Raw genomic sequence first — 25,620 nt, 5'->3', positions numbered from 1 at the left:
GATGCTCAGTGTGTTTCTGGGTCTGAAGTTGCAAACTTAAAAGAGGATCTGCCTCACAAATTCCTAGGACTGGAAGAATCGGGCAGTCTAGTGCGGGGCCCAGCTTCAAGTCTGGGCAGGTCTTTGTCTCTTTGGGCCTCTGGCCCTTTTTTTGGCCCCAGCTATGACTTGACCTTTTGACAAGGAAATGAGAAAATTAAAGCTCTAAAGATTGAGGCGCAGGCAGTATCATCTTTAAAAGAGATGAATACCACCACTGGGGCAGTGGCTCACATCCGTAATCCCAGGACTTTGGGAGGCCAAGGAAGGAGGATTGCTTGAGCCTAGGAGTCTGAGATCACCCTGGACTTGTTTCTAGCAAGACAAGTAGTAGTTGGCAAGGTGGGCCAGTAGTGGGTTGTCTCTACAAAAAAAAAAATTATTTGTTAGCCAGCCAAAGTGGCACACGCCTGTGGTCCCAGCTACTCAGGAGACTGAGGTGAGAGGATCACTTGAGCCCTCGAGGCTGAGGTTGTAGTGAGCCATGATTATACCACTGCAGTCCAGCCTGTGTGACAAGCGAGACCCTGTTACAAAAGAAAAAAAGTCAAGTACCAACCCCAGAGCTGTTCCACAGACTCCATCATGGATGAAAATCTGCTGGAGGTCCTCCTGCAGGTGCCCAGATACTTCTGGGAAGCCCAAACACTAGGGAATTCTTTTTTTTTTTTTTTTGGAGACAGGGTCTCACTCCTGCTGCCCAGGTTGAAGGGTTGAAGTGCAGTAACGCAAATATGACTCACTGCAGCCTCAACTTTCCAGGTTCAGGTGATCCTCCTGCCTCAGGCTTCCAAGAAGCTGAGACTATAGGCATGTGCCACCATGCCCAGCTAATTTGTTGTATTTTTGGTGGAGACGGGGTCTCCCTATGTTACCCAGGCTGGCCTGAAACTCCTGGGCTCAAGAGATCCACCTGCCTCAGCCTCCCAAAGTGCTGGGATTACAGGTGTAAGCCACCACACCTGGCCCAGAAAATTCTTCCTTTTATCAAACTTAAATCTCCCTGCTTTAACTTGTACCCTGGGGCCTACCTCTGCCTTCAGTGGTTCCCCCAAAGCAGCATGTCCTCTCTGTCCCATGATTTCCCTTCTCCTGTTTCAAGGCAGCAGTCATGTCCCATGTGACACCCTCATCCTGGCACCCTGCTGGCCTGCCTTTCCCGGCCCCTCCTGCAGTGAGAGATGACTGTGTGCCTGGGGCTGATGGAATGGGGGTGGAAGTGCTGTGTGTACCCCACTTCCAGGCCTGACCCAGAAAAACCTCCTGCAAGAGTCTCTGCTCTCTCTTCCCCTGGCTTTGGCTGGAAGGGAATGCCCAAGGTGACCTTGAAAGCCACCTGCTGAAGATGGCAGACTTGATGGCCTGGGTCCCGGGCACAGCCACTCATCCTCCCCTGCCCATCCACATTCCCAACTCTGCCTGGATGTAAGGTAAACAATGAATAAACCATAAGTGGGTTAAACCACGGAGATTTCAGTGTTACCTGCTACCGTACAAGCTTCACCTTAACTCCTAAGCCGCTGCCCCTCGGAAACTCCTCCCTAGGCTCACCCACCCCAGATGTTTTTAAGGTATTTCTTAGATAATGAAGCTTCTGTACAATCTTGCCACTTTCCTCTGGCCCAGTGGATTCCAAACAGCTGCTCAGAGTCGCAGGGGTTCTGGAAGGGTTCTCGGGAGCATGTCTGGAGACTGAGAGGCAGGTGGGCAGGACACTGGGCCCCTCAACCCTACATCATCCAGAGCCCGCCTTTCACCTGTGCCGCACCTGAGTTTTTGTCACCAGATTTATCACCTTTGGTCTATTTCTGTCCTGTAATAAATGGAGCGCAGAACTGAATGCCCCCAGTGTGGTCTTGAGGCCTGCCTCCCTTGTTCTGCACCTGTCACGAGATGGACATTTCGGTTGCTGAGGGATGCTGTCACCTAGACTGAGTCTCCTGAGCCTCTGAGAGCTAGAGCCAGCTAGAGCCTTTTGCCTCTTCCCAGGCCTGCTGGGCCTTGAATATACAGCAGAGGGAGTGAGCCTGAGGAGAGAAGGGCCTTGTCTGAGGCCACAGAGCTCATCACTGGTGGAATGGGACCTGGGTCTTGCCCTCAGGCTGATGAAGCACCTGTTCTTTGCACCACACCATGCCTTCCAGGACAAAAACATAAGGGAGGATGAAGGAAAGAGAGGGAGGAAGGCAAGCAAGGAAGACGAGAAGCAAAAGGAAGCAGAAACAAGGGTAGAACACTCATGACTACCCAATGGACTCCTGAGGCCCAGCATCCATAGCTTGGAAGTAGTTAGGGCAAAGGCCCACTGGCAGGGGAGCCTTGACTTTTATTTCCAAGGACCATGCTTTGCCCTTTTGGAAGGAGACCTGCCTGCCCCCTACCCCACAAGGTGGAGCCGAGCTCATCCTCCCGGGACACTTGTCCTGGTTGCCAGGCTCAGGTACCTTCGCTGTTCACTTCAGGGAGCAGTTTGCGCAGAGGCCTCTTCACCTCCCAGGTGCTGCTGACGAAGGAAGGCATCACCCTGAGCAGCTCGTCCTTGTCTTCCTCCCGGATTACAGGGATGGTCTCCAGGATGAGCTGCATCTGCTCCAGCTCATGGGCCCCTGGGGAGGGAATGCCAGATGGTTAAGTGTGCTGCCCAAGGGGCTGTGGTGTGCAGTAGCCTGAAAGCAGTGCCAGGTGTTCTGGGAGGAACAACACAGGGCAGTGGGGCAGCACTGGGTTGGGACCGGGGTTCTGGTCTTCATTTGCTGCACAACTGTGGGCAGGTGGCTGACATCTCTGGGGCTTGGCTTTGTTAAAAGTAGAAAGAAGGGATTGAATTTGGTAGTCTGCAAGTCCCCATCTATGCCCCTAGCATTCTATTCTCATACAGACCAGCTGGATGTAAGTCAGCACTGAAGAATGTGAACAGCCTGGCTCAAGGCCTTCCAAGCAACTGCCCATAGGCCTCTCTGCACAATCTTTACTAGGATGGGGAAGGAAACAATTTTAAGGCTAGGAATGAGCCATAACTTTTGGTTTCCAATTAAGAGATTCCATCTAGGAAACTCTCAAGAGAAAAACAAATCAGGAATAACAAATCGGGTTTGGGATGTGTCTTGAGCACATGGCCTCTGTGCTCCTTGGGAGAAGGAAGACAGGCTATGCCAGGTTTTCAAGGGAACTTTGGTGGGACAGGATGGACTCAAGCACTCATTTATTCACTTATTCCATAAATAGTTATTTATTGAGCACCTTTTCCAGGCCAGGCATCATGCTGGATGCTGGGAATGGGTGAGGCATAGTTCTCATTCATGAGAAGCTTTAGTCTTTGTCTCAGAAACTCAACTCATCTCCCACACCCAGGCAACCACTGGCCACAGTATGGCATTTCTGGCATTGGACAGATGGATCTCCTTGCTGTCCTCCTCTGACCTCCACGCTGTTCTTCTGTTACTTCCATTTTCTCTTTTTTTGATTGAGTTGCCTTTCCACTTAACTCTGCTAGGTTAAAACCTCAGCCATACCTCTCCTTCCTCAAGAAGTCGCCCCTGCCCATCCAGCTGCACAGAGGGCCCTCCCCTTGCCATGAATTCCCATGGGATTCCAGTCTTCCAGATGTTGGTGGCCTAGGATGAGGACTGTCCCAGGTCGCCCCACAGTTCCCTGTGTGGCACTAAGCACATGTGAATACTGACTGAGGAAGTGCCTGCAGCCTCAAGCTCTCTCCTGAAGAGGTCCTTTTGGCCTCTCCCTGCAGTGGACTCATTGGGTCGGTTCAGGGCTCTGGAAGCCCCCTGTCGGGTCCTGTCTCCAAATGTGTACTCCACACCACTCACCAGTGGACCATGAGGTCAATGTGATCAAGCTGCAGACAGAGGTGGTGGGACCTTGCTCCCAAGCCCCTGACCCCTCTCCTGTGTGACACACAAACTAGTAATACATAACCTTCTGCTTGGAGTAGCTTCTTCAACCATGGGGGTGGGGGAGGGCAGAGAATGAGCCTCTTTCACTTGTCTGCTCCTGCCTGAGATCAATGGTGTCATATGAGAGGCAGTCAGTGGGGCCTCCCTGGCAATCCATGGCCTGGGGCAGAAAGCAGGAGCTTTGGTGGCAGACAGCCCTGGAGGCAGACCTAGCTTCCCCACATTCTCCCTATCCACCCCTTGTGGAATGAGGATTATAAGGAGTCGAGTGCGTTGGTAGATGAAGGCTCCTGGGGAAATACCTGGCTTGTAGCAGATGTTTAATAGCTCTTGACTTCCTTTGCTTCTAGGAGTGGGGAAAAGCAACTTTGAGAGAAGCTGATGAAATAATTCCACCTTGGAGATTTATGTCCTAGTCATCCCTGAGTGATTCTTTGTGACAGATGTCACTTGGGGGAGGCATCTTAACACTGAGTCTACTAAGCCACCACTGAAAATGGGAGAAGGTGTGAAGCATGGAGGAGGATACTATGGTTGATGTCCCTTTCCTACTGAAAGAAAGTCCTTTCCATGTCACACCAGCTATTGCCTTCCCTGCCTCTCTTGCAACAAGGGGAGGCCATGTGATTCAATCAAACAGGGACAGGAATCTCCTGGAAGGACTTCTGGGGAAGATGTTCCTCCCTGGTAAGAGAGAAATGTGAGGAGAGCTGTCTTGCTGCCCTGGCTGACCCCTCCCTACCTTTCTTCGTTGGACGGTTCTGCGTGAGAACCTGAAAGCGACTGCAACCATCTCATGACCACAGACAGTGAGCCTGAAGATGAGAAGCCAGTAGACTGTGGATTATACAGCCTCGTCTGGGCTCTCAGTGAGTCACCTGCCTGCTGTGGCACGGAGAAGCCCAGCTCTTCTCCGTCTGGCCTGAAGGTTGTCAGCCTGATGGAAGGGCAGCTGGAGCAGAGCCCTGTGAGCTGAGGGCTCAAGGCCAGGAGAACGGAGGCAGCCAGGCACCTGTGACCCAGATCGTGGTTATAGGGCCAGGATATTGAGCCATCCAGGGTTTAGGGGCTATGACTGGAGTGGGAAGAATCTTTGAGTCAGAGTCCAGGGCGAGACCTCCCTCCCACCTGTTCCCCCTTTCTCCCCTGCCTTGAATTGGCTGGAAAATATGGAACTGGGAGGTCTGTGCAATTTCAGTTGGAACAATAAGATAGCAGGATGGTTCACCCTGGGCACAGATGGGTTCACTGTGTATTGTTTTTTTCGTTTTTGCTCTTTTGTGTCCCCCACTGAACCATCAGACTTTTGAGGACAGAGACTATGTCTTACTTAGTCTGTATCTCCAGCACGTGGTCAAGGATCCACCCAAAGCACAAAATCCACCAGAGGGAAAACTGTAGGGGCTCCTGAGAGTCCAGGGGGCAAATGAAAACATCTGTACTCAGGGCCTAAATGCTTGGACATAAGCCCTAACTTCAGCTTCATCTGACTTTCCTGCCATTGTTTTTATTTTACCTTTTTCATTTTCTTTTTTTGTTTGTTTGTTTTGTTCTGAGACGGAATCTTGTTCTGCCGCCCAGGCTGGAGAGCAGTGGCATGATCTCGGCTCAATGGAACCTCCACCTTCCTGGTTCAAGCAGTTCCCCTGCCTCAGCCTCCCAAGTAGCTGGGATTACAGGTGCAAGATCATGCCTTTGCACTCCAGCCTGGGAGACAGCGCGAGACTCTGTCTCAAAACAAAAACAAAACAAAATAAAGACTTTCTTAGCTATTCAGACATGGCTTAGTCTTAAAGTCCTGCCAGTGTTCCCTTAGAAAGGCCACCGTTAGCCACTTCTTCTCTGAGCTCATTTTCCCATCCTGAAATGGGGGGTGGATGAAAATTCTTTGAGTAAGTGACAGCAGCATTTAGGGCTGAGGGTGGAAACTTGGGAAGGGTGGAGGGACACAGTGCAGAGGAAGTAGAGCTCATGGCAGGTGAGAAGCAACTGAGGGGGACTTGCCAGCAAGGGAGGAGGAGACCCAGGGAGCAGAGGGTTTCAAGAAGGAGGTGATGATCGTCACTGACTACTGCTACAGGATGAGGCTGAAATGCATTCTCTGGATTAAGAACAGGGCAGTTTGGGTGGGAACAGCTTCAGACAGATGGAGGGGGAGTAAGCCACACTGCAGTGAGGAGAGAATGGAAGAGAGAGAGTGAAGAGAGCAAGTGCTCCTCCAAGCAAAGAGGGAGAGAGTGAGAATGAGTATGAAGTGCAATGGGAGCACCAAGAAGGATGACTCATGCCCTGGGGAGTTAGGAGAGACATCATGGAGGACAAGACATAAGCTGGGTTTTGAAGGTTCAAGAGGAGTTTTCTAAGCAGAGAAGGGGGTCTTTGTGCCAAGGTGAACAAAAAAAAGATTAGGAAAACAGTGGGTCACTTGGTGTGGCCAAAGGACAGGAAACAGTGGCAGGGAGGGAGGAGGAAGGGGCTAAAAATGTAGGGTGGATGTGTTTGCAGCCATCAGTCTCAAGATGTTTGAATAGAAGTGTGTCTAAGTCCATTCAGGCTGCCATAACAAAGTACCATAGACTAGGTAGCATATAAACAACATTTATTTCTCACAGTTATAGAGGCTGGAAAATTCAAGATTAAGGAGCTGGCAGATTCGGTTTCTGGTGAGAGGCCCATTCCTCACAGATGATGCCGTCTCAGTGTGTCCTTACACAGTGGAAGGGGCAAACAAGCTCCCTCGGGCCTCTTTTACAAGGGCACTAATCCCATTCATGAGGGCTCCATCCTCATGACCTAATCACCTTCCAAAGGCTCCACCTCCTAATAGTATCACCTTGGGGGTTAGGATTTCAACATGTGAATGTTAGGGGAACACAAGCATTTAGGTCATAGCAAAGTAGTTATTTGATTGCAAAAACTTCTGTGCTCAAAAGGCTATTATTAGCCTCTCCAGTATTTTTGCCCAACAATATAATAGGGTGCCTCCAAATAGTGTCATAAAAGCCACAGAAGTAATTTCAGCAAAAGATGAGCATGTTTTGTGATTGCAAGTGTTTAGCCCTCAGTTCCCCTTTCTATGGAACGATACCAGATGAGAAGGAAGGTGGCATAGTTAGCAACTCACCAGCAAAGAGCATTCTCCCGGTAAGCATCTCAGCCAGGATGCAGCCGGCGGCCCACATGTCGATGGCTTTGGTGTAGTTATTGGGGGAGAGGAGCAGTCGTGGGGAGCGGTACCATTTTGTTACCAACCCCTCTGACAGATAACCCTGAAAGACAAAATTTCTGGTCCCACTGATCAGTCATTTTTGGATACCCTTCCTCCCACGCCTCTTCCAGTTTCCCCTCCCATGAAACAGACCTCCTTCAGGGTCCCTTTCATTCTTGCTCCTTTCCCATTGATCTTGAAGGAGCATAAGTGAACAGAGGTCTGGTTAGAGGGACTGGGCCTGGTTTGTGGGGTTCAGATGCTTTGGTGAGAGAATCTTATGAGAGCTGAGGGTTCTCCTTTGTAGAAAGGAATTCAGGTTATCAATATTTTAGAAGAAATGATTTCCCACCCCAACTTGATGTAACTCTGCCCTCGTTTAGTAAGAAGATGGGTAAACAGGAGCCCTGCTCAAGTTTATTCCTGCCAGCAACAGAGTAACCATGAGACACTGGCATTTTCTTTATCCAGCAGATGAATCTCAGAAGTAGCCATATGCTTGAACTCAAGCTGGTTGCTTTGACACTGAAGATTAGAATTAATGCTGCCACAAAGCCAGGCACAAGGCTCCTGGCTGAGAACAGATAAGGCCACCTTCATAATGGATGCAGGAAAATGCTATGTGGAATCAGCCCTGAACAACAAAGTGGACACAGCTTTTATTGGTCCATGAGATTCTGGGAGTTCAACCTAGTGTCTTTTGCGGGGATAAATGTTCTAGCTGATTTTGCCCACGGCTCAGTGATTCGTAGTCTGAGATGGACTCCCTTCTTACGGTATATAGTGAGGACATATACCCATATATGATTTAGGAAAATATACCCAGGGAATTTAGAAATCGTTTTCTACATAATTCAGAAAACTGGGCCAAGAGTGACATCTGGGCAATGTCCATTTGAATTCCCTAGTACAGTCTTTCTAAAGTAAGAAAAAAAATGTATAGATCCATTGGGGGTTAAGGCGTGACAGTTAGGACCAAGGAGATCCAATGGGAGATTCCAGGGATGGTCTTTTAGTTCACAGTTTAGCATCTGCACTTTCCTTTCTACTGATGCGGAAGCATCACATCACAGTCTCAGGTTAAAGCAGATGAAAAGTTAAGAAGCCTAGGACCCAGGAGTTTTTGACCCATTAATCTGAAATCCTTTCATTTGTTCAGCAAAGATTTATTAAATGTCTAAAACCTGTGGAAAGCCCTGAATGAGGACAGCAGTTTCCTCCCCTCTGTGGCACATATTTCCTCCGAGTAGAGCCTCAAACTGGTAGAAGGAAAGAGGAAAAGCAGAAGACACCCTTCAGCTGGAAATGACTAGAGCATCCCATGCCCTGGCCTCAATACTCTCACCGAAATGAACTCCTTAGAATTTGTAGGATGTGCCCTCTTCTTCTGTCCTTTGCGCATTTGCCTGTGTACCTTCCATGAGGGATATCCTCGTACTCATCGTGCTACCGGCTGACATGCTCAGGCCGGCTTCCTCTCAGAAGCTTCCTTGTTTTGTTGCTGTTTCTTTACTTCTCTGCATCCCCACCCCTCCAAGGACCACAGCTACTGTGCATTGCCCAGCCCCATGCTTCCTCAGAAGTGTTCAATAAACACTGCTGAACTGTTGAATGAATGAATGAAAAAGGAACATCTCATATGGTTTGAACCTCCTCCCAAATTTAGGCACCTTCTGCAGGGTCCACTGATCCTCTTCTTTTATACACTTGACTACAAGGTGGTCCAGGTTCCACTTTCCAAGGTGGGTATGGAGTTTACGTAAGTTGATAGTCACTTATGCCTTATCTTGTTCCAAAAAAGGATTGGCCCATGTAATTTTTATAAGAGTTTAATTGCTTTAAAAGGCAAGTTTATTGAGGTATAATTTACATAGGGTAAAATTCACAAGTTCTATTAGTTTTGACAAAAGCATAGAGTCATGTCACCACCATCACAATCAAGATACGTAGTAACAATTCCATCATCTCAAACAATTCCCTTATGCCCTCTTCTGGTCACCCCTAGTCCCAGCCCCTAGCAACTGCTCTTTTCTGTCTCTCTAGTTTTACCTTCTATATAAATGGAATGACAGTATGTAGCCTTTTGAGTCTGAATTCCTTCACTTAGCACAATGCACCTGAGACTCATCCATGGTGTGTGTACAGTAGACTGTTAGGAATTTAAGTTCAATTCTAGAAGTTACAGGAACAAGCCAAATACTATCTGTAGAAGTTCATTTCTGGGTGGGTGGGTTCTAAAAGAATAGTCTGGTTTTATTTTCATTCAGAGGGTGAGACTGTCAAGGAAAGACTAAAGCAAGAGTACCCAGTGGGGAGGTAGCTTCAGGGGAGTTTTCTCTGATATGTAAATGCACAGTCTTTTATGAAACAGAATGGTCTGGAATTGACATCTGCCTCTCCTCAGAGTCTAGGGCTAAAGAAAAATGGGGACAGGGAGCTTTCTTCTCAAACACTTGCCCTGAAAGTAAAAGAAAGATGTTGACATAAGTAAGGCTGCCCTTGGGCCAGAATTATGGACCAGGTCATGACAGGAGCTAAGAAAGTCGCTCTCCAGTGCTTTTTTTTTTTTTTTTTAAATGAAAAACAAGAACCTGCTGATTTTATTATTATTATTATTATTATACTTTAAGTTCTAGGGTACATGTGCACAACGTGCAGGTTTGTTACATATGTACACATGTGCCATGTTGGTGTGCTGCACCCATCAACTTGTCAGCACCCATCAACTCATCATTTACATCAGGTATAACTCCCAATGCCATCCCTCCCCCCCTCCCCATAATTGGCCCCGGTGTGTGATGTTTCCCTTCCCATGTCCAGGTGATCTCATTGTTCAATTCCCACCTATGAGTGAGAACATGCAGTGTTTGGTTTTCTGTTCTTGTGATAGTTTGCTGAGAATGATGGTTTCCAGCTTCATCCACGTCCCTACAAAGGACACGAACTCATCCTTTTTTATGGCTGCACAGTATTCCATGGTGTATATGTGCCACATTTTCTTAATCCAGTCTATCATTGATGGACATATGGGTTGGTTCCAAGTCTTTGCTATTGTGAATAGTGCCACAATAAACATACATGTGCATGTGTCTTTATAGCAGCGTGATTTATAATCCTTTGGGTATATACCCAGTAATGGGATGGCTGGGTCAAATGGTATTTGTAGTTCTAGATCCTTGAATATCGCCACACTGTCTTCCACAATGGTTGAACTAGTTTACAGTCCCACCAACGGTGTAAAAGTGTTCCTATTTCTCCACATCCTCTCCAGCACCTGTTGTTTCCTGACTTTTTAATGATCGCCATTCTAACTGGTGTGAGATGGTATCTCTTTGTGAGAACGTACTGGATTTTTAACTACTAGCTATCTTCCTGTGGTTACTTGTTCTTCACAGTCTTTAAAAAAACATAAAAAGGATTTTTTGTTTGTTTTTGTTTTCTTTGAGACAGGTTCTCGTGTTGTCGCCCAGGCTGGCATGCAGTGGCGCACCAGTGGCTCACTACAACCTCTGCCTCCCAGGCTCAAGGGATCCTCCCATCTCAGCCTCCCAAGGAGCTGGGACCACAGGTGCACACCAACACACCCAGTTAATTTTTGTATGTTTTGTAGAGATGGGGTTTCGTCATGTTGCCCAAGCTAGTCTCAAACTCCTGAGCTCACACGGTCTGCCCGCCTCGGCCTTTCGAAGTGCTGGCATTACAGGCATGAGCCACTGCACCCGACCCTTAAAGGGGATTTGTTGATATGTTTCAGAAGCCACAGGGCTGAGAAGAATTCGGGAAGGCGCAGTGTCTTCTGCCAAGCTGGTGCAAGAAAAGTCCCAGGAAGGGGAGATTGGAATATATGGGAAGCTCCGCTGTCAGGTCGGGGGGAAGAAACAGCGGACCAGGGTCCTGCTGTCAGCTGAACTGAGCCCTGGGTATCTGAATGGGAGAGGCTCTGGGGCCCACAACATGGTACTGGTGATCAGAATTCAAGAGAGGAGTTTCAGTCAAGTGGATGGGGTGAAATTAGGGATAATTTTCTAAAAAAAAAAAAAAAATCTTTAAAGAGTACGCAGAAGTAGAGACCCAATTTTATTAAAAGAGCTCATAAATCAATAAGTATATTGGCTCAAAAAAAATCTTCAAATCGCCTTCTGCCCAAGCCTGCGGGGTGAGGATAATTTCGGCTCCATTTGGATGTGGAGAGGAACATGTCTCTGTGATCAGACCTGGTCTCCCCAGGCAGGGCATGCCCATGCACAGGGTGGCCAAGGAGGGAGTGGGCAGGGCAGCAGGCACACTCGGTGCGCAAGTGGGTGCGTCTGCATGCGGTTGTTGCAGGCCAGCTGGGGCCAGCATCTGGTGTGAGGCTTTGCGACATCACTGCTCTGAGAAGACATGAAGTGCACACTCCCACAGTTCTCCGTGACCACCACTCAGAGCACAAGAACAAGACAGGAGTGGCCCCTTCCTAGTCATCTCTTTCCTCCTACCACCTTGTTCCCACTGGGAGGCAGATGAGCATGGTTTCCTTTCTAGACCCTTTTAAGGGGCCTTGGGGCCTTCATCAGCTCTTGCTCCCATCTACCCATTTTGCTGTCCCTTTAGAGTCACGTACAGCCCATGGGAGGCTTTGACTTTGAAAGCTTCAAAGGTGTTTGGGAAATAATGTAGCAGCAGCTGCCCTGGGAAGAGCATAATTAGGGGCCCCCGAAGGATCTAGAGAGAAGGTATAATTAAAGCTCTGAGCATTCTCTTTGCAGAGGGGACAGGGAAGCAGCCCTCCGTCCCAGCTGCCGGCGGGGGAATTTAGAACAGCCTGGATCAAAGTCATTCCAGAAGGGTGGGCACTCTGAGCTGCTCCAGTGAGCCCGTCCTGGGTGGGCACTAGTTCTGATCTGGAGCCAAGTCTTCTGTGCCTGCCCTTGCTGTGCCCCCACTGCCTGATCTCTTGCATGTGGGAGTTGGAAGGTTGGGGGAGAAGGCGCAATCCAATAAACTTTCTACTACACCCTTTAATGGTAATGTGCCTACTAATCCCTCACGGGTATGATGAATTAATTAATTAATTTATTTAGAGACAGAGTCTCGCTCTGTCACCCAGGCTGGAGTGCAGTGGTGTGATCTCAGCTCACTGCAAGCTCTGCCTCCCAGGTTCATGCCATTCTACTGCCTCAGCCTCCCGAGTAGCTGGGACTACAGGTGCCCACCACCACACCTGGCTAACTTTTTTTTGTATTTTTAGTAGATGTGAGGTTTCACTGTGTTAGCCAGGATGGTCTCAATCTCCTGACCTCGTGATCTGCCCGCCTCGGCCTCCCAAAGTGCTGGGATTACAGGCTTGAGCCACCGTGCCCGGCCTATTTATTTACTTATTTGAGATAGAGTCTCACTCTTTTGCCCAGCAGAGTGCAGTGGTGCCATCTCGGCTCTCTGCAACCTCCGCCTCCCGGGTTCAAGTGATCCTCCCACCTCAGCCTCCCAAGTAGCTGAGACTACAGGCACATGCCACCATACTTGGCTAATTTTTGTATTTTTTTGTAGAGACAGTGTTTTGCCATGTTGACCAGGCTGGTATCGAACTCCTGAGCTCAAGGGATCCTCCCACCTGTCTTCCAAAGTGCTGGGATTACAGTCGTGAGCCACCGCGCCTGGCCTGGTATGGTGAATTTAAACAAGACAACATTCTCCAAGAATAAAACCCCAGTCAACTTTAGCTCTGGGGGGTGAGGACAGGGTGGGAAGGGTCACTTTTCCTTTCATGCTGAAGCAATGTTTAGGGCTGCCCCTGTTTCCAGGCCAGGATGATGAGAGTTTCTGACAGCATTGCCTCCCCAACCAGAAGTTTCTGCAACGTGTCCTGGGAGCCTAACGTGTGTGTCCCTGTGTGAAGGATGGGAAAACGATTAAGATCATCCCTTGTCTTTAAAGAGCATTTCACATGGTTAGAGAGATGAAATGTTAATATGAAAAAAATGCAAGGACCAGGAAGTAATCATGGTCAGCATTTCTGTGGGACTTACCCTGTGCCCAGCACTATGTTAGTATTTTACATGAATTTGATGCAGGCCCTTCACAGAGTAGTAAAACGACTGGTTCAAGGTACTGTAACTGGGAAGTGGTCAGGGGTGTCTGGCTCCTGCACTCATCACTTTCATACTGCCAGGCCTTCCCCCATCGCCAATGACATGCTTGTGAATTCACAAGTACTTCAAGAGAAGTGCCTGTGAATGTGCAGACCACTTGGAGCTGCCGACTTGGAGTCCTCCAATCTCCATCTTGAATGAGCTCCCCAGGGGAGGCGAATGCCCCCTCCTAGTGCCGAAGGCGTTTCAGCATAGGTTGCAGAAGGGCCACGTGTGTCTTTGCTTTTCTAATTAGCCTGGGCAGGCCTGTGCCTGTAGTGGGGTCTCTGCAAGTCTTCCTAGCAGGGGGGCACTGGTGGAGCAAGGAAGCTGCAGGCTCTGTGCTCTCTCTACCCCTATCACGCTTCCCCCAATTCCTGGGGCAGTCTGGAGAGCAGGGGATTAATGGACTCAGGAAGGCCTCAGGAAGGACCCTGGCACTGCACTTCCTTGGAAGAGGAAAAACTTAGCTTAGGGGAAAAGTGAGGCTGTGGCAGGGAGACTGTGATTCTTTCAGGGGACTGGGTTCCCAGGAGCCCTCCTGGTGGAGGAGCAGTGGAAATCAAAGGCCTGTCGCACGAGAACTGGGCAATTTTAGTCTGGAGGACATGGAAGGGGTGGGCGTGAGAGCTGCCTGTAGACATTTGCAAGGCTGTCATGTAGAAGAGGAGCTAAGCTTGTTCTCTGAGGCTCTAGGGACAGCTGAGAGCCAATGTGTGAGACAGAAATCTATGCGACATGATAATACCAGCTAACATTTATTGAGCTCCTCAGACTGTTTTGTCTGCTTTATATGGATTCACTCATTTCATCCTCACAGCAATCCCATGAGGTAGGGACTGTCATCATAGTTATTTTTACAGGGAGGAAACTGAGGCACAGAGAGGGTAAGCAGCCTGTCCATACTCACACAGGCTATAAGCGGCACAGCTGGAATTCAACCCCAGGCTGTGCAGATGTAGCTCCTTTGATCTGAATAGAGGGCTCCACTGCCTCGCACATCAGAGAGACCTCCAAGGCTGCCAGGGTTGTCCTTGGGGGCCTGGGCTATCTAGACAAGCAGAGGGTCCAAGCACAGAGCAGACAGTCTCGTCGAGAGATGTGCCAAAACCATCTTCCTGGTGGAGGCCCTAACGCTTGGTTTCTCAAACTTTGGGGTGTTCTCAGATGCCTTGAGGACCTTGACTGGTAAAGCGCAGATTCCATTTCTCAGTCTAAACAAGGTGATGCTGACGTTGCAGTTCAGATGACCACACTTGGACCAGGAAGTCCCTAGAGGGTCTTTATGATACTGGCCTGCCCTAAGAAATTATGATTTGCTTTACTTACAGGCCAGGCAGATTTCTCAAACCGAGCAGCAGACTGACCTATAATAGGGGTTAATTCTTTGAGTTACACTCATCAAAAGATCATTTAGAAGAACAATATCCTCCCAGAGGTCCCGCTGAAGCAGACATACACAGCCTCTCTTCTGTAGTCATCTCCCTCTGAAGGCATAATTCTTATTTGTGCCAACGTACATATGAGGCACATGAGAAACATTTTAAAAGAGGAATAATACCACAGCCAAACAGCAAATTCATTCCATTAAACTCATTTCCAGGAAAGCATGCAGCAGGGACTCTCTCAAATTGAGGGAGGGAACACATCACAAAGCCTGGCTCACATCTCAATCACTGGTAACTCATCTGGCACGTTCTATTATGCAGCTAAAGTAAACGTGGGTGAAGAAATAGTACGGCTACATCAGCTGCACCGAATTTTCACAAACTTCTAAGATGCCCTAAATGTGAATCTGCTGATCCCCTTTCAGGGCTGCCCCTTCCCCACTCCACCCTCTGGGGGATCCTGGACAGATCCTGAAATTCACCATCTCTTCCCAGGTTTCCATGGAAATCAACCAAAAGCTCATATAAATTCCCATAGGCCTGCAGGCCCTTGTTGGACACTCCAGGCCCTGTGTGGTCACTTCCTTTTACTTTAAAAAATTATAATAAAATTGCCATAAAAAATTTAATTGTGATAAAATACACATACCATAAAGTTCACCATTTTAACTGTTAAGCATACAGTTCAGTGGCATTAAGCACATTCACGATTCTGTACAACCATCGCCATCTCCAGAACTTTTTTCTTTTTTCTTTTTTTTGCGACACAGGTTCACTCTGTTGCCCAGCCTGGAGTGCAGTGGCATGATCATGACTCACTGCAGTCTCCCAGTGAGACTCACAAGCGCAAGTGATCCTCGGGCTTTAACCCCCGAGAGTGATTGGGACTACAGGTGCACGCTACCACGCCTTGCTAATTTTTGTATTTTTTGTAGAGATGGGGTTTTGCCATTTTGCTGAGGCTGCTCTTGAACTCCTGAGTTCAAGTGATCCGTTTGCCTCCTCAGCCTCCCAAAGTGCTGGGATGACAGGCATGAGCCACTGTACCCAGCCAAGAACTCTTTTCATCTTGCAAAACTGAAAGTCTGTCTCCCTCAAACAATGACTCCCCATCGTTCTTGCCCCTGCCTCTGGCAACCACCATGCTACTTTCTATCTGTATGGGTGTGATGGCTCTAGGGACCTCACAGAAGCAGAATCATACAGGCTTTGTCCTTTTGCATCTAGCTTATTTCACTTAGCTAATGTACTTCTCCTTACTTTTAAACAGCAGGAAAGTGGGAGCAATGGAGTTGGGCTTCTTTTTAAAAAGCACTTTGGTGAAATGTGGTTGTCTTCTAATTCAACTAGAGCTCACCATCTGATAAAAGCTTTGAACATTATCCTCATGGGGTCCAAATCATGAACTCTGAATCCTATTACCGTTCAAAGACAGGATAACATGTTCTGTTTGTTCAGTGATGTACCAGGACTGGCAGATCCATTACTACCATCCTCTCCAGGACCAGTGGCTGGGCTGGGTAGAGAGGTGGATGAAGGGATGATTTGGTTGGGCTGCTTCTGCCTCAGTTTCCTTATCTGCTTCTGCTGCTGGAGGGGCTACAAGTTCTCCTGTGTGGGGCATTAGCATCCCGGGGTGCTGCATGACAATCAACAGCAATCTTTAAGTGAGAAGCCCTGCTAGGCCAAAGTGATTAATTTTTAATAGGCCAGCCTGTGTGCAAATGGCTTCTTTTAGTAAGATGCATTAACTGTCAAGCCACAAATAGACATCTGTCACGCTGGCTTTCAAGGGGAAATCTGGTGGTACCCTAGAGCAGTGACTCTCAGACCTGCTACAGGCTGGAAGCACCTGGGGAACTTAAAAAAAAATCCTGACGTTCAGGCCCCCTGCTACGCCAATCACATCAGAATGGGGGGTGGGGGGGGGGGCGGGGGCCAGCATCCCTAGAGGTCTTGAGTTCACCTGCTTTGGAAAGGTAAGTAGTATTTTCATGGTTCCTGAATGAGTACAGGTTTCTATTTCTACCTCCCCTCAGGATGCGATAAATCCTTGAGTAGCCACAGAGGTTTTCCCCAGATGGCTGAACCATAGGAAGTAAAAATTTACTGAAAAATCACTGATCATAGTAATAGCTATCGTTTATTGAGAAATTATGAAGTGCCAGGCACTGTGCCAAGTACTGCTTTATTAATAGTGCATTTAATTATGAAATTGATCCTGTGAAACAGGTAGAGAGAGGAGGCTAACCTGAGCAAGATCAAATTAACTAATAATTGGTAGAGCTGAGATCCGATCCCAGCAGTGAGCAAAACAAAGTCCCTGTAATCATGGAAGGCACACTTTGGATGGAAAGACAGCTGAACAAACAAATGTATGATATGTCTAGTGGAGATAAATGCAAGGAATGGAAATAAAGCAGGGTAAGGAGATAGAGAGTGATGGGGTGGGTGGTCCGGAAAGGCCTCTCATATAAGGGGACATTTGAGCAGAGACTAGAGTGAGTCAAGGGGTGAGCCATGTGGCCATGCGGTAGAAGAAATGAGACGTTTGTCTGCGAGTCCCAAGCCTCCCCTTTCTGTCCCCCACCTCTTCCCCCGAGGAGGGTGGAACCTTTCTCCTCCTTCCTAGCAAACTTTCCTCTCAGCTCCCTTATTAACATCCAGGTATATAACTGAGAGCATATTAGAGAGGTGAGGGCATATTTGTTGACATCCACTCTGTACAAGGGATTTTGCCAGCAGTAGCTCAGCTCACCTCCTGAGAACCCTGTTGAAGGTAAGTGTTTATTTTTCATTTTACATTTGGGGATATTACTGCAGGACCCTCCCTCTGGCTTAACTGGCAAGGCTTTGTGTTCCCACGGCATCCTGGACCCCTTCATCTAACTTCATAACTCTATAGCAGGGGCAGCAGTGAGGGCTCCTGAAGGCAAGAGCCAGTTGTTTCCCCTCTGTCTGCCATGCACCCCTGTACAGGATAGGTGCTCACTTACAATCAAGTGAACGAATGGAGTAAAAACATTGAGCTAAAGGAATGATTGATATGCCCAGAACTGACCACCAGTCTGGAGAAAATTAGTTTGAAGTTTAATTGCCATGTAAAAATCTCAGGACAAAGGTAATGTCTGTGCTCAAGTCTAGCCCTCTGCCATGTGGGGTATGGGTCCGGCTTTCTATTGAACATGCTCTTTGTGCTACTGTGTGGAAACAAGACCCCTCACGCTGTTAATCTTGCCTGGGACCAACCTGGAGGTCAGACTCAGAGCTTTATTGCACCCCTCCACACCTCTACCCTCAAAAAGAAAGAAAGAAAATGTGAGTCCAAAAGCACTTTTGAGAAATGGGTAATAATAACGGCCACCTACCAGGTGCTGACCATGCACTAGGGGTGCTCCTCACCCTCTGTCTCCTTCCATTTGGTCATCATGATGCTCTCTCAGGGTGGCTGCTGTCATTGTCCCTGCTCCACAGAAGAGGATGCAGAGGCAGGGAGGGTAATGACACAGCATAGTCCAACATCACAGTCCTCCATTAGGCCTCCAGGCCCCAAAGTTCCCCTCTGATTCCAGCCTCTTCATAGCTGCTCCCACCCCACAGGACTGGAACTCTCCCCAGTTTGACTTGTAGAGAACACTCAGAAGAACAAAAGGAACTTCCCTGACTTCTCCCTTCTCAGAAGGCTCTGGAATGTGACCCACAACTGTTGCGGGAAGTCAGGGACCCTGAACGGAGGGACTGGCTGAAGCTGCAGCAGAAGAACATAAACTGTGAACATTTCATGGACATTTATTAGTTCCCAAAATTAATACTTTTATAATTTCTTACGCCTGTCTTTACTGTAATCTCTGAACATAAATTGTGAAGATTTCATAGACATTTATCACTTCCCCAATCAATACTCTCATAATTTATTATGCCTGTCTTTAATCTCTTAATCCCATCATCTTTGTAAGCTGAGGATATATGTCACCTCAGGACCCTGTGATGATTGTGTTAACTGTACAAATTGTAAAACATGTGTTTGAGCAATATGAAATCAGTGCACCCTGAAAAAGAACAGAATAACAGCGATTTTCAGGGAACAAGGGAGATAACCATAAGGTCTGACTGCCTGTAGGGTCGGGCAGAATAGAGCCATGTTTTTTTCTTGCAGGGAGCCTATAGACTGACTTGTGAGTAGGAGAAATATCACTAAATTCTTTTCCCAGCAAGGAATATTAATAATTGATAACCCTGGGGAAGGAATGCATTCCCAGGGGTAGGTCTATAAACATCTGCTCTGAGAGTGTTTGTCTTATGTGGTTGAGATAAGGGATGAAATATGCCCTGGTCTCCTGCAGTACCCTCAGGCTTACTAGGATTGGGAAATTCCAGCCTGTAAATTCTAGTCAGACCAGTTGTCTACTCTTGAACCCTGTTTCCTGTTAAGATGTTTATCAAGACAATGAGTGCTCAGCAGGACACGGACCCTCATCAATAATTCTAATTTCACCCTTGCCTTGTGATCTTCCTCTGCCCTCTGCCTTGTGATCTTTTATTGTCCTTTGAAGCATGTGATCTCTGTGACCCACTCCCTATTCGTACACCCCTCCCTTTTTTTTTCTTTTGTTTCTGAGATGAAGTCTCGCTCTGTCACCCAGGCTGGAGTGCAGTGGTGCAATCTTGGCTCACTGCAAGCTCCGCCTCCTGGGATCATGTCATTCTCCTGCCTCAGCCTCCCGAGTAGCTGGGACTACAGGCACCCGCCGCTATGCCCAGCTAATTTTTTGTATTTTTAGTAGAGATGGGGTTTCACCATCTTAGCCAAGATGGTCTTGATCGCCTGACCTTGTGATCCACCTGCCTTGGCCTTCCAAAGTGCTGGGATTACAGGTGTGAGCCACCATGCCCAGCCACCCCTCCCCTTTTGAAATCCCTAATAAAAACTTGCTGGTTTTGCAGCTCGGGGTCGCCATCATGGTCCTACCAATATGTGATGACACTCCTGGAGGCCCAACTGTAAAATTTCTCTCTTTGTACTCTTTCTCTTTATTTCTCAGACCAGTTGACACTTAGGGAAAATAGAAAGAACCTATGTTGAAATATTGGGGGCTGGTTCCTCCGATATACAACCCTTGTGATGCAATCAGTAGACTAAGAGAAATAAGAGAGAGACACACATCATCATCTTGCTTTTTTTTTTGGAGACAGGGTCTCACTTTGTCACCCAGGCTAAAGTGCAGTGTCTTGATGTTCTGGGTTCAAGAAATCCTCCTGCCTCCCAAGTAGCTGGGACTACAGGCACACAGCACCATGCCTGGCTAATTTTTGTATTTTCTGTAGAGACAGAGTTTCACCATGTTGGCCAGCTGGTCTTGAACTCCTGAGCTCAAACATTGCACCCACCTCAGCCTCCCAAAGTGCTAGGATTACAGGCATGAGACACTGTGCCTGGCCTTTCTTTTTTCTACTGATGTAGGATGAGGTAGAACTTAGATAGGTCTGGAGGGCGTGACAGATTTTGGAGTCTCCAGGTAGACTCATTATACAGATGGTGTGGGAGGGAATGGAATGGGCCCTAGAGAGCTTACCTAAAGTTTTAAAAGTCTCTCTGTCACAGGGTCTACCTGGAAAGGGCAGGTGTGGGGAAGGAGGAGGCTTCTGGTGGTCCAGCCTAAATGCAGGCAGGAAGTAGCTTCCTGCAGAATATTGGGGATGCCCTGCTCCTCCTGAACTTGACCACCTGCCTGTCTGGGTGTGGGAGTCTCACCTACAGAGTCGCTGTTTTTAGTTAAGGTATTAAGGTAATGTTTCCTGAAATGAATTCATATCCGAAGATGTTAATAGCTAGCAGGGGAGATAGGATGTGTGCCCAAACACCCTTGGGACAGGCTGGCAACAACCAATGAAACTTATTTATAAAGTCTCAGAATCTTCTAGATGGGGACTTAGTATGTAGCACTTGTCAAACCTCTGTGACCACTTATCCACTTTTTTCTAGGTGCATCATGGCGACCAGTCTTTCTCAGGACAGGCTGTGAGGAATGCTGGGTAAGGTCCCTGTCAACACATCAATTCGATACCTGGGAGAGGAAACATACTGACCTGTTAAGCCCACTGTCTTCTGTTAGCAAGACTCATGTCATGGCACCTGCTGAATGCTCTGTGTGAATGGAGGCACACTGCCTCCCCCACTTATCCCAAGAGCCCCTGAGTGCTGGGACCTCTTGGTGTGCCCGGTGCCTGCAGATGGAAGATGCTGAAGGCAGGTGGCTGCATGTTATAAAAGCCATTAGAAATGCCAGCTACTTTCACTCCACAGAGGCTCTGGCCCCTAGGAAAAGCAGGGATGTTTTGTTTAGGAAAGGGAGGTTGGGCAAGGTGGGGAGTGCAGGTTACTGGAGGAAGGAGGTGCCTACTGGATGAGTAGCACTGAGACCACTGCCCAGGCTGGCCAGGCAGGGAAGAAGTACAGGCAGCAGGGATGGAGGAGGGGAGTGAGCATGGGGAGGGGGGCAGCAGAAAGGCATTGAGATCAACTCAAGAGGGGTCTCCAGAGTTGCTTCTGTTAGGGTCCAAATCCAACTCTTGGCTCCGTAACCCTGTCTGACCCTGACTTTGGGAAGGGTCTTTTTGGATCACACTATTCATAGGGAACCACATCTTTTCTGCAGAAACTCTTCTATTCTGGGAAAACCTGCAAGTTGCAGGCAGGTATACCACTTTTTAAGTGCCCACATGCTGGGAAGCAGCTCTGGGTCACCTGTTCCAGAGAATTACAGTCTCATTTCAGATGCTCTTTTAACAGGCCTTTATAAAGTGTTTCCAGTAGGTCCAGCCCTGTTTGTGGTACTCTGAATCAGGGCACTGTCTTCAGGGAGCTTACACTCCAGCTCTGGGCAGTAAGTATGCTGGTTCCACTGCAAAGACTATCATGAAACCAAGGCACAGTCAACACTAGATGAGGGCAGGAAGATGGGGCAGTCACTGTATGAAGAAGGAAACAGAAAAGGGGCCAGGGTGGATCCTGGTTTGGGGAGCCTCTTAAAAATACAAAATCATGAACACAAAATTACATATCAAAGTGAATATTTATGTTTAATCAGAAAATGAGCTGCAGCAAATTAAAAATTATAAAAAGCTGGCAAATACTACAAAAACCACACAATTCATAAAAATAACATTTTTACTAATTAGCTGCTTGGCAAACTGCAGGTAGCAAATGTAAACATGCTGCATGATCTCTGATTTTCTCTTCTGTGACAATTTTGTAATATGATTCTTTATTTTTTTAAGAGATAGGGTCTTGCTATGTTGCCCAGGCTAGATTCAAACTTCTGGGCTCAAGTGATCCTCTGACCTCAGGCTCCTGAGTAGCTGGGACTACAGGCATGCACCATCATGCCCAGCTTGAAAGATAACTCAGTCTTTGAAAGTTAGATAGTTAAAAAGATAACTAAGTCTTTCTTCTAGTGTGGTTGATACTTTAGGATGGTTGATTTTTATTTTTTTTTTATTTTTTTGAGACAGAGGCTCTCTCCATCACCCAGGCTGGAGTGTAGTAGTGTGATCTCGGCTCACTGCAACCTCTGCCTCCTGGGCTCAAGCAATCTTCCCACCTCAGCCTTTCCAGTAGCTGGGAACACAGGCATGTACCACCATGCCCAGCTATTTTTTTCTATTTTTAGTAGAGACGGAGTTTCAGTATGTTGCCCAGGCTGGTCTCAAACTCCTGAGCTCAAGCGATTCGATCCACCTGCCATGGCCTCCCAAAGTGTTGGGATTACAGGCATGAGACACCATGCCCAGCCTAGTATGGCTGGCTGATATTTATAAATTCTTTTACCTTATAAGTTTTCTGGATTTTCAAATTTGGGAAATAATTCTATTTAGTGTTCTTTTGTACATGACCTATAAGATTTGGGGGGCATTTCCAATTTTCTTATGTTGTGACTCAACTTCTATTCTCTTTGAATTAATGACACTCATTAACCAAGTTGTTGATGATGTCCTAGTTGCAGTCACATGTAATGAGTTGTAGGGTGGGCCCGGTTTGCATGAGGACCTCGTGAGTGATTCTAGAAATCCTTAGCAGGAAGGAAAGTCTGAATGGCGATAGCCCATTTGCTAACAGACTGCACTCAAAATAACTTACTTTGTGAACATTACAAAAACACATGACCATGTGAACACAAGGTTAGGGTCCCTCCCAGGGCCTTGGTCAGGATTGTGCAAAGGAGAGACCTTGGGGTTAAGTTTCATGGACTCCACGGTAAATCTGGCCCTGACCAGAGTAAACTGGGCAAAAGAAGAGGGGGCCAAGGAGGATGGGGGTAAGGATGGGGGTGGGGGTGTCTTGTTAGAGTTTAAGCTTGGAAAGCAGAAACATATTCTAGGAACCTTCTTTGAAGTAATCCATGGTAGGGGCCATGTTCTAATAGGTGGAGGAAAATCATCTCGAGGCTGGTCATCCCAGAGAGTTTGCAAAGAGGCCCCGGGTATTCCTTAGAGGAGGGAATGCATGCGGGGCATGGCTGCAGGGGGAGCTGGCGTGGTTTTGAAGGGTGTTTCTGTCCTTCACCTAAACAAGCTGGTGAGAATTTCGGCCACCAGAAAAGGTTTGATTTCCTCCTTTGTCACCTTACTCTCTTAAATTCCTTTACCAAGGGCCAAAACCCACGGTTGCAACTTTGAGTGGAATAGCTAGAGAAGCAAATTCCCTGTCCCCCGCCCCCAACTCCCGCCTAGAGAATCTGCAGGGATTTTCTCCTTCACACTTAGCAATGCATCCTAGAGGGTTCTGAAGAGCTGAGGAAGGAAGGAGAATGCAAATATCCCAGACACTTGGAGGGAGGTGTGGCTCTAGGAGGGGACGAGGCACAGGAGGTGGGTATGGGCTCTGAAGATAAAGTCTGCCTGCTTTAGATAAAGATAAAACTGCTTCACAGCTTTCCACAACCCTGCTTGGTGGGTCCTGCCCACCCTCAGCAGATGGGTTCACAGAAGAGTGCTAATGTTTGCGTCACTGTTAATCACACAGCGCTGCCAGTGAATTTGGTTTGCAAAACTGAAATACATGCAACAGTTGATGTGTGCACTGTAGCTAGCTCACTTTCACAGCTGTAGAGTATCCCAGTGTATTTATATGGAGAGTTTGTCAAGAGGGACTAGGTATTTTGTTGTTGTTGTTGTTAGATTTACTTCTAACTGCCTGATATATATGATATAACATAAAGAATTTGGCTGGTCTTTATTCTCAGTTCCTGGAGGAAGCTTCTAAACCCTTGGAATTGCCTGAGTGATACGAGTGTCTGTTATTAATGGTGGGCTCCTGGAACCATAGATGCTAATGAGGCAACTCATGGTTGGTCCCTAGATGGCTTCAGCATGGGGATGACTGTGATTAGCGAGCTGGGGCTTTGAGCCACATGATACCAGCCCAACTTCCAGGGGTGGAGAGGGGCTGGAGGTTGAGTTCAGTAAGGTGGCCAATGATTCAATCAATCATGCCTAGATAATGAACCCAACTCCTACCCTCCCCCAAAAACTCTGGGCACTGAAGCTCAAGTGAGCTTCCCTGGTTGATGATACATACCCATGTGCCAAGAAGGTGACATGTCCTGAGAGCACAGAAACTTCACATTTGGGACCTTCCCGGACCTCATCCTCTAGGTCTCTTCTTTTGACTGGTCCTGACTTGAATCCTTTGCAATAAAACTATAATAATAAATACAGGGCTTTTCTGAGTTCTGGGAACCAGTCAAGTGAACGATTAAATCCAAGGGAAGATGAGAATCTCCAAATCGGTAGCTCTTGGGTCAGATGTGCAGGTGACCTAGGGATCCCTGGGCTTGTTGCAACTGACTGAGGTGAGAGCACCCTTGTGTGGGACTGCTGTTAACCAGAGTTAAGTTTGCCCTAACTGTGAGTTAGAACTTAATTGATAAATTGCCAAATATTATTTGCTTGCTATTATAAATGGTATACTATTTATGTTTTTTGCTTTTAGCCCCCAGTGTACAGAAATTAAATTGATTTTTGTATATTGATCTTATATTTAGCAATATTGCTAAAGTCTTTTTATTAAGTCATTAATTTGGTTGGGTTTTATTTAAACAATCAAATCATCTGTGAATAACAACAGCCTTTATTTTGCTTGCTGGGACCACTAGTGCAATGACACACTGAGAAATAGTGAACACCTTTATGTGTTCCTGGTTTTAAAGAAAAAGCTTTCAACATTTCATTGTTAAACATAATACTGTAGAAGGTTTTTGGTAGAAACCATTTTTTTGGATGAGGGTAGTTCTTTTATTCCTTTTATATCATTCACAGATACTGAATTTGCTAGAATGCTTTTTCTGCATCTGTTGAGATGATCATGGGGTCTTTTTTTCCTCCTTTAATTTGTTTCTGGTAAGTCAAAATAATATATTTTTCTAATGTTAAACCAACTTTGCATTTCTAATATGAGTTCAATTTGGATATATTTTATATATTACTCAATTTTTATTTATTTTTTTTTGAGACAGAGTCTCACTCTGTTGCCCAGGCTGGAGTGCAGTGGCATGATCTTGGCTCACTGCAGCCTCTGCCTCTTGGGTTCAAGTGATTCTTCTGCCTCAGCCTCCCAGGTAGCTGGGATTACAGGTGTGCACCACCACACCTAGCTAATGTTTGTATTTTTAGTAGAGACAAGATTTTACCATGTTTGCCAGGCTCAAACTCCTGGCCTCAGGTGATCTGCCTGCTTCATCCTCCCAAAGTGCTGGGATTACAGGTGTGAGCCACTGCACTTGGCTATATTACTGAATTTTGTTTGTCAATATTGTTTTTGGGGCTTTTGCAAATATATTCTCATAAGTGAGACTGGCCTGCAGTTTTCCTTTTTCATATTACACTTGTCTGGTTTTGGTACCAAGGCTATAATGCAGGGAGGTAGAAGCTTTTTTTCTATTTTCTATTATTTGTTAATTAAAAGT

The 25,620-nt window shown here is 47.2% G+C and overlaps 1 protein-coding gene across 3 annotated transcripts in view; it reads right to left on the bottom strand.

Annotated features, from left to right (window-relative positions):
* The window catches only part of MAPK4 (mitogen-activated protein kinase 4), a 171,158-nt gene that overhangs the window by 7,225 nt on the left and 138,313 nt on the right, over positions 1 to 25,620 (bottom strand). For all 3 annotated transcript variants that reach the window (XM_009192749.3, XM_009192748.3, XM_003914380.5), the window contains 2 exons: positions 7,075 to 7,219; positions 2,484 to 2,645 (listed from right to left, as the gene is read on the bottom strand). In XM_009192749.3, the coding sequence (XP_009191013.1) occupies positions 2,484 to 2,645; positions 7,075 to 7,219 (307 nt within the window). The remainder of the gene's footprint in view (positions 1 to 2,483; positions 2,646 to 7,074; positions 7,220 to 25,620) is intronic.

The sequence above is a fragment of the Papio anubis genome, chromosome 19, assembly GCF_008728515.1.
Source record: "Papio anubis isolate 15944 chromosome 19, Panubis1.0, whole genome shotgun sequence".
Taxonomy (NCBI): domain Eukaryota; kingdom Metazoa; phylum Chordata; class Mammalia; order Primates; family Cercopithecidae; genus Papio; species Papio anubis.
The sequence above is the reverse complement of the archived record's forward strand: the minus strand, read 5'-3'. Positions and strand labels throughout refer to the sequence as shown.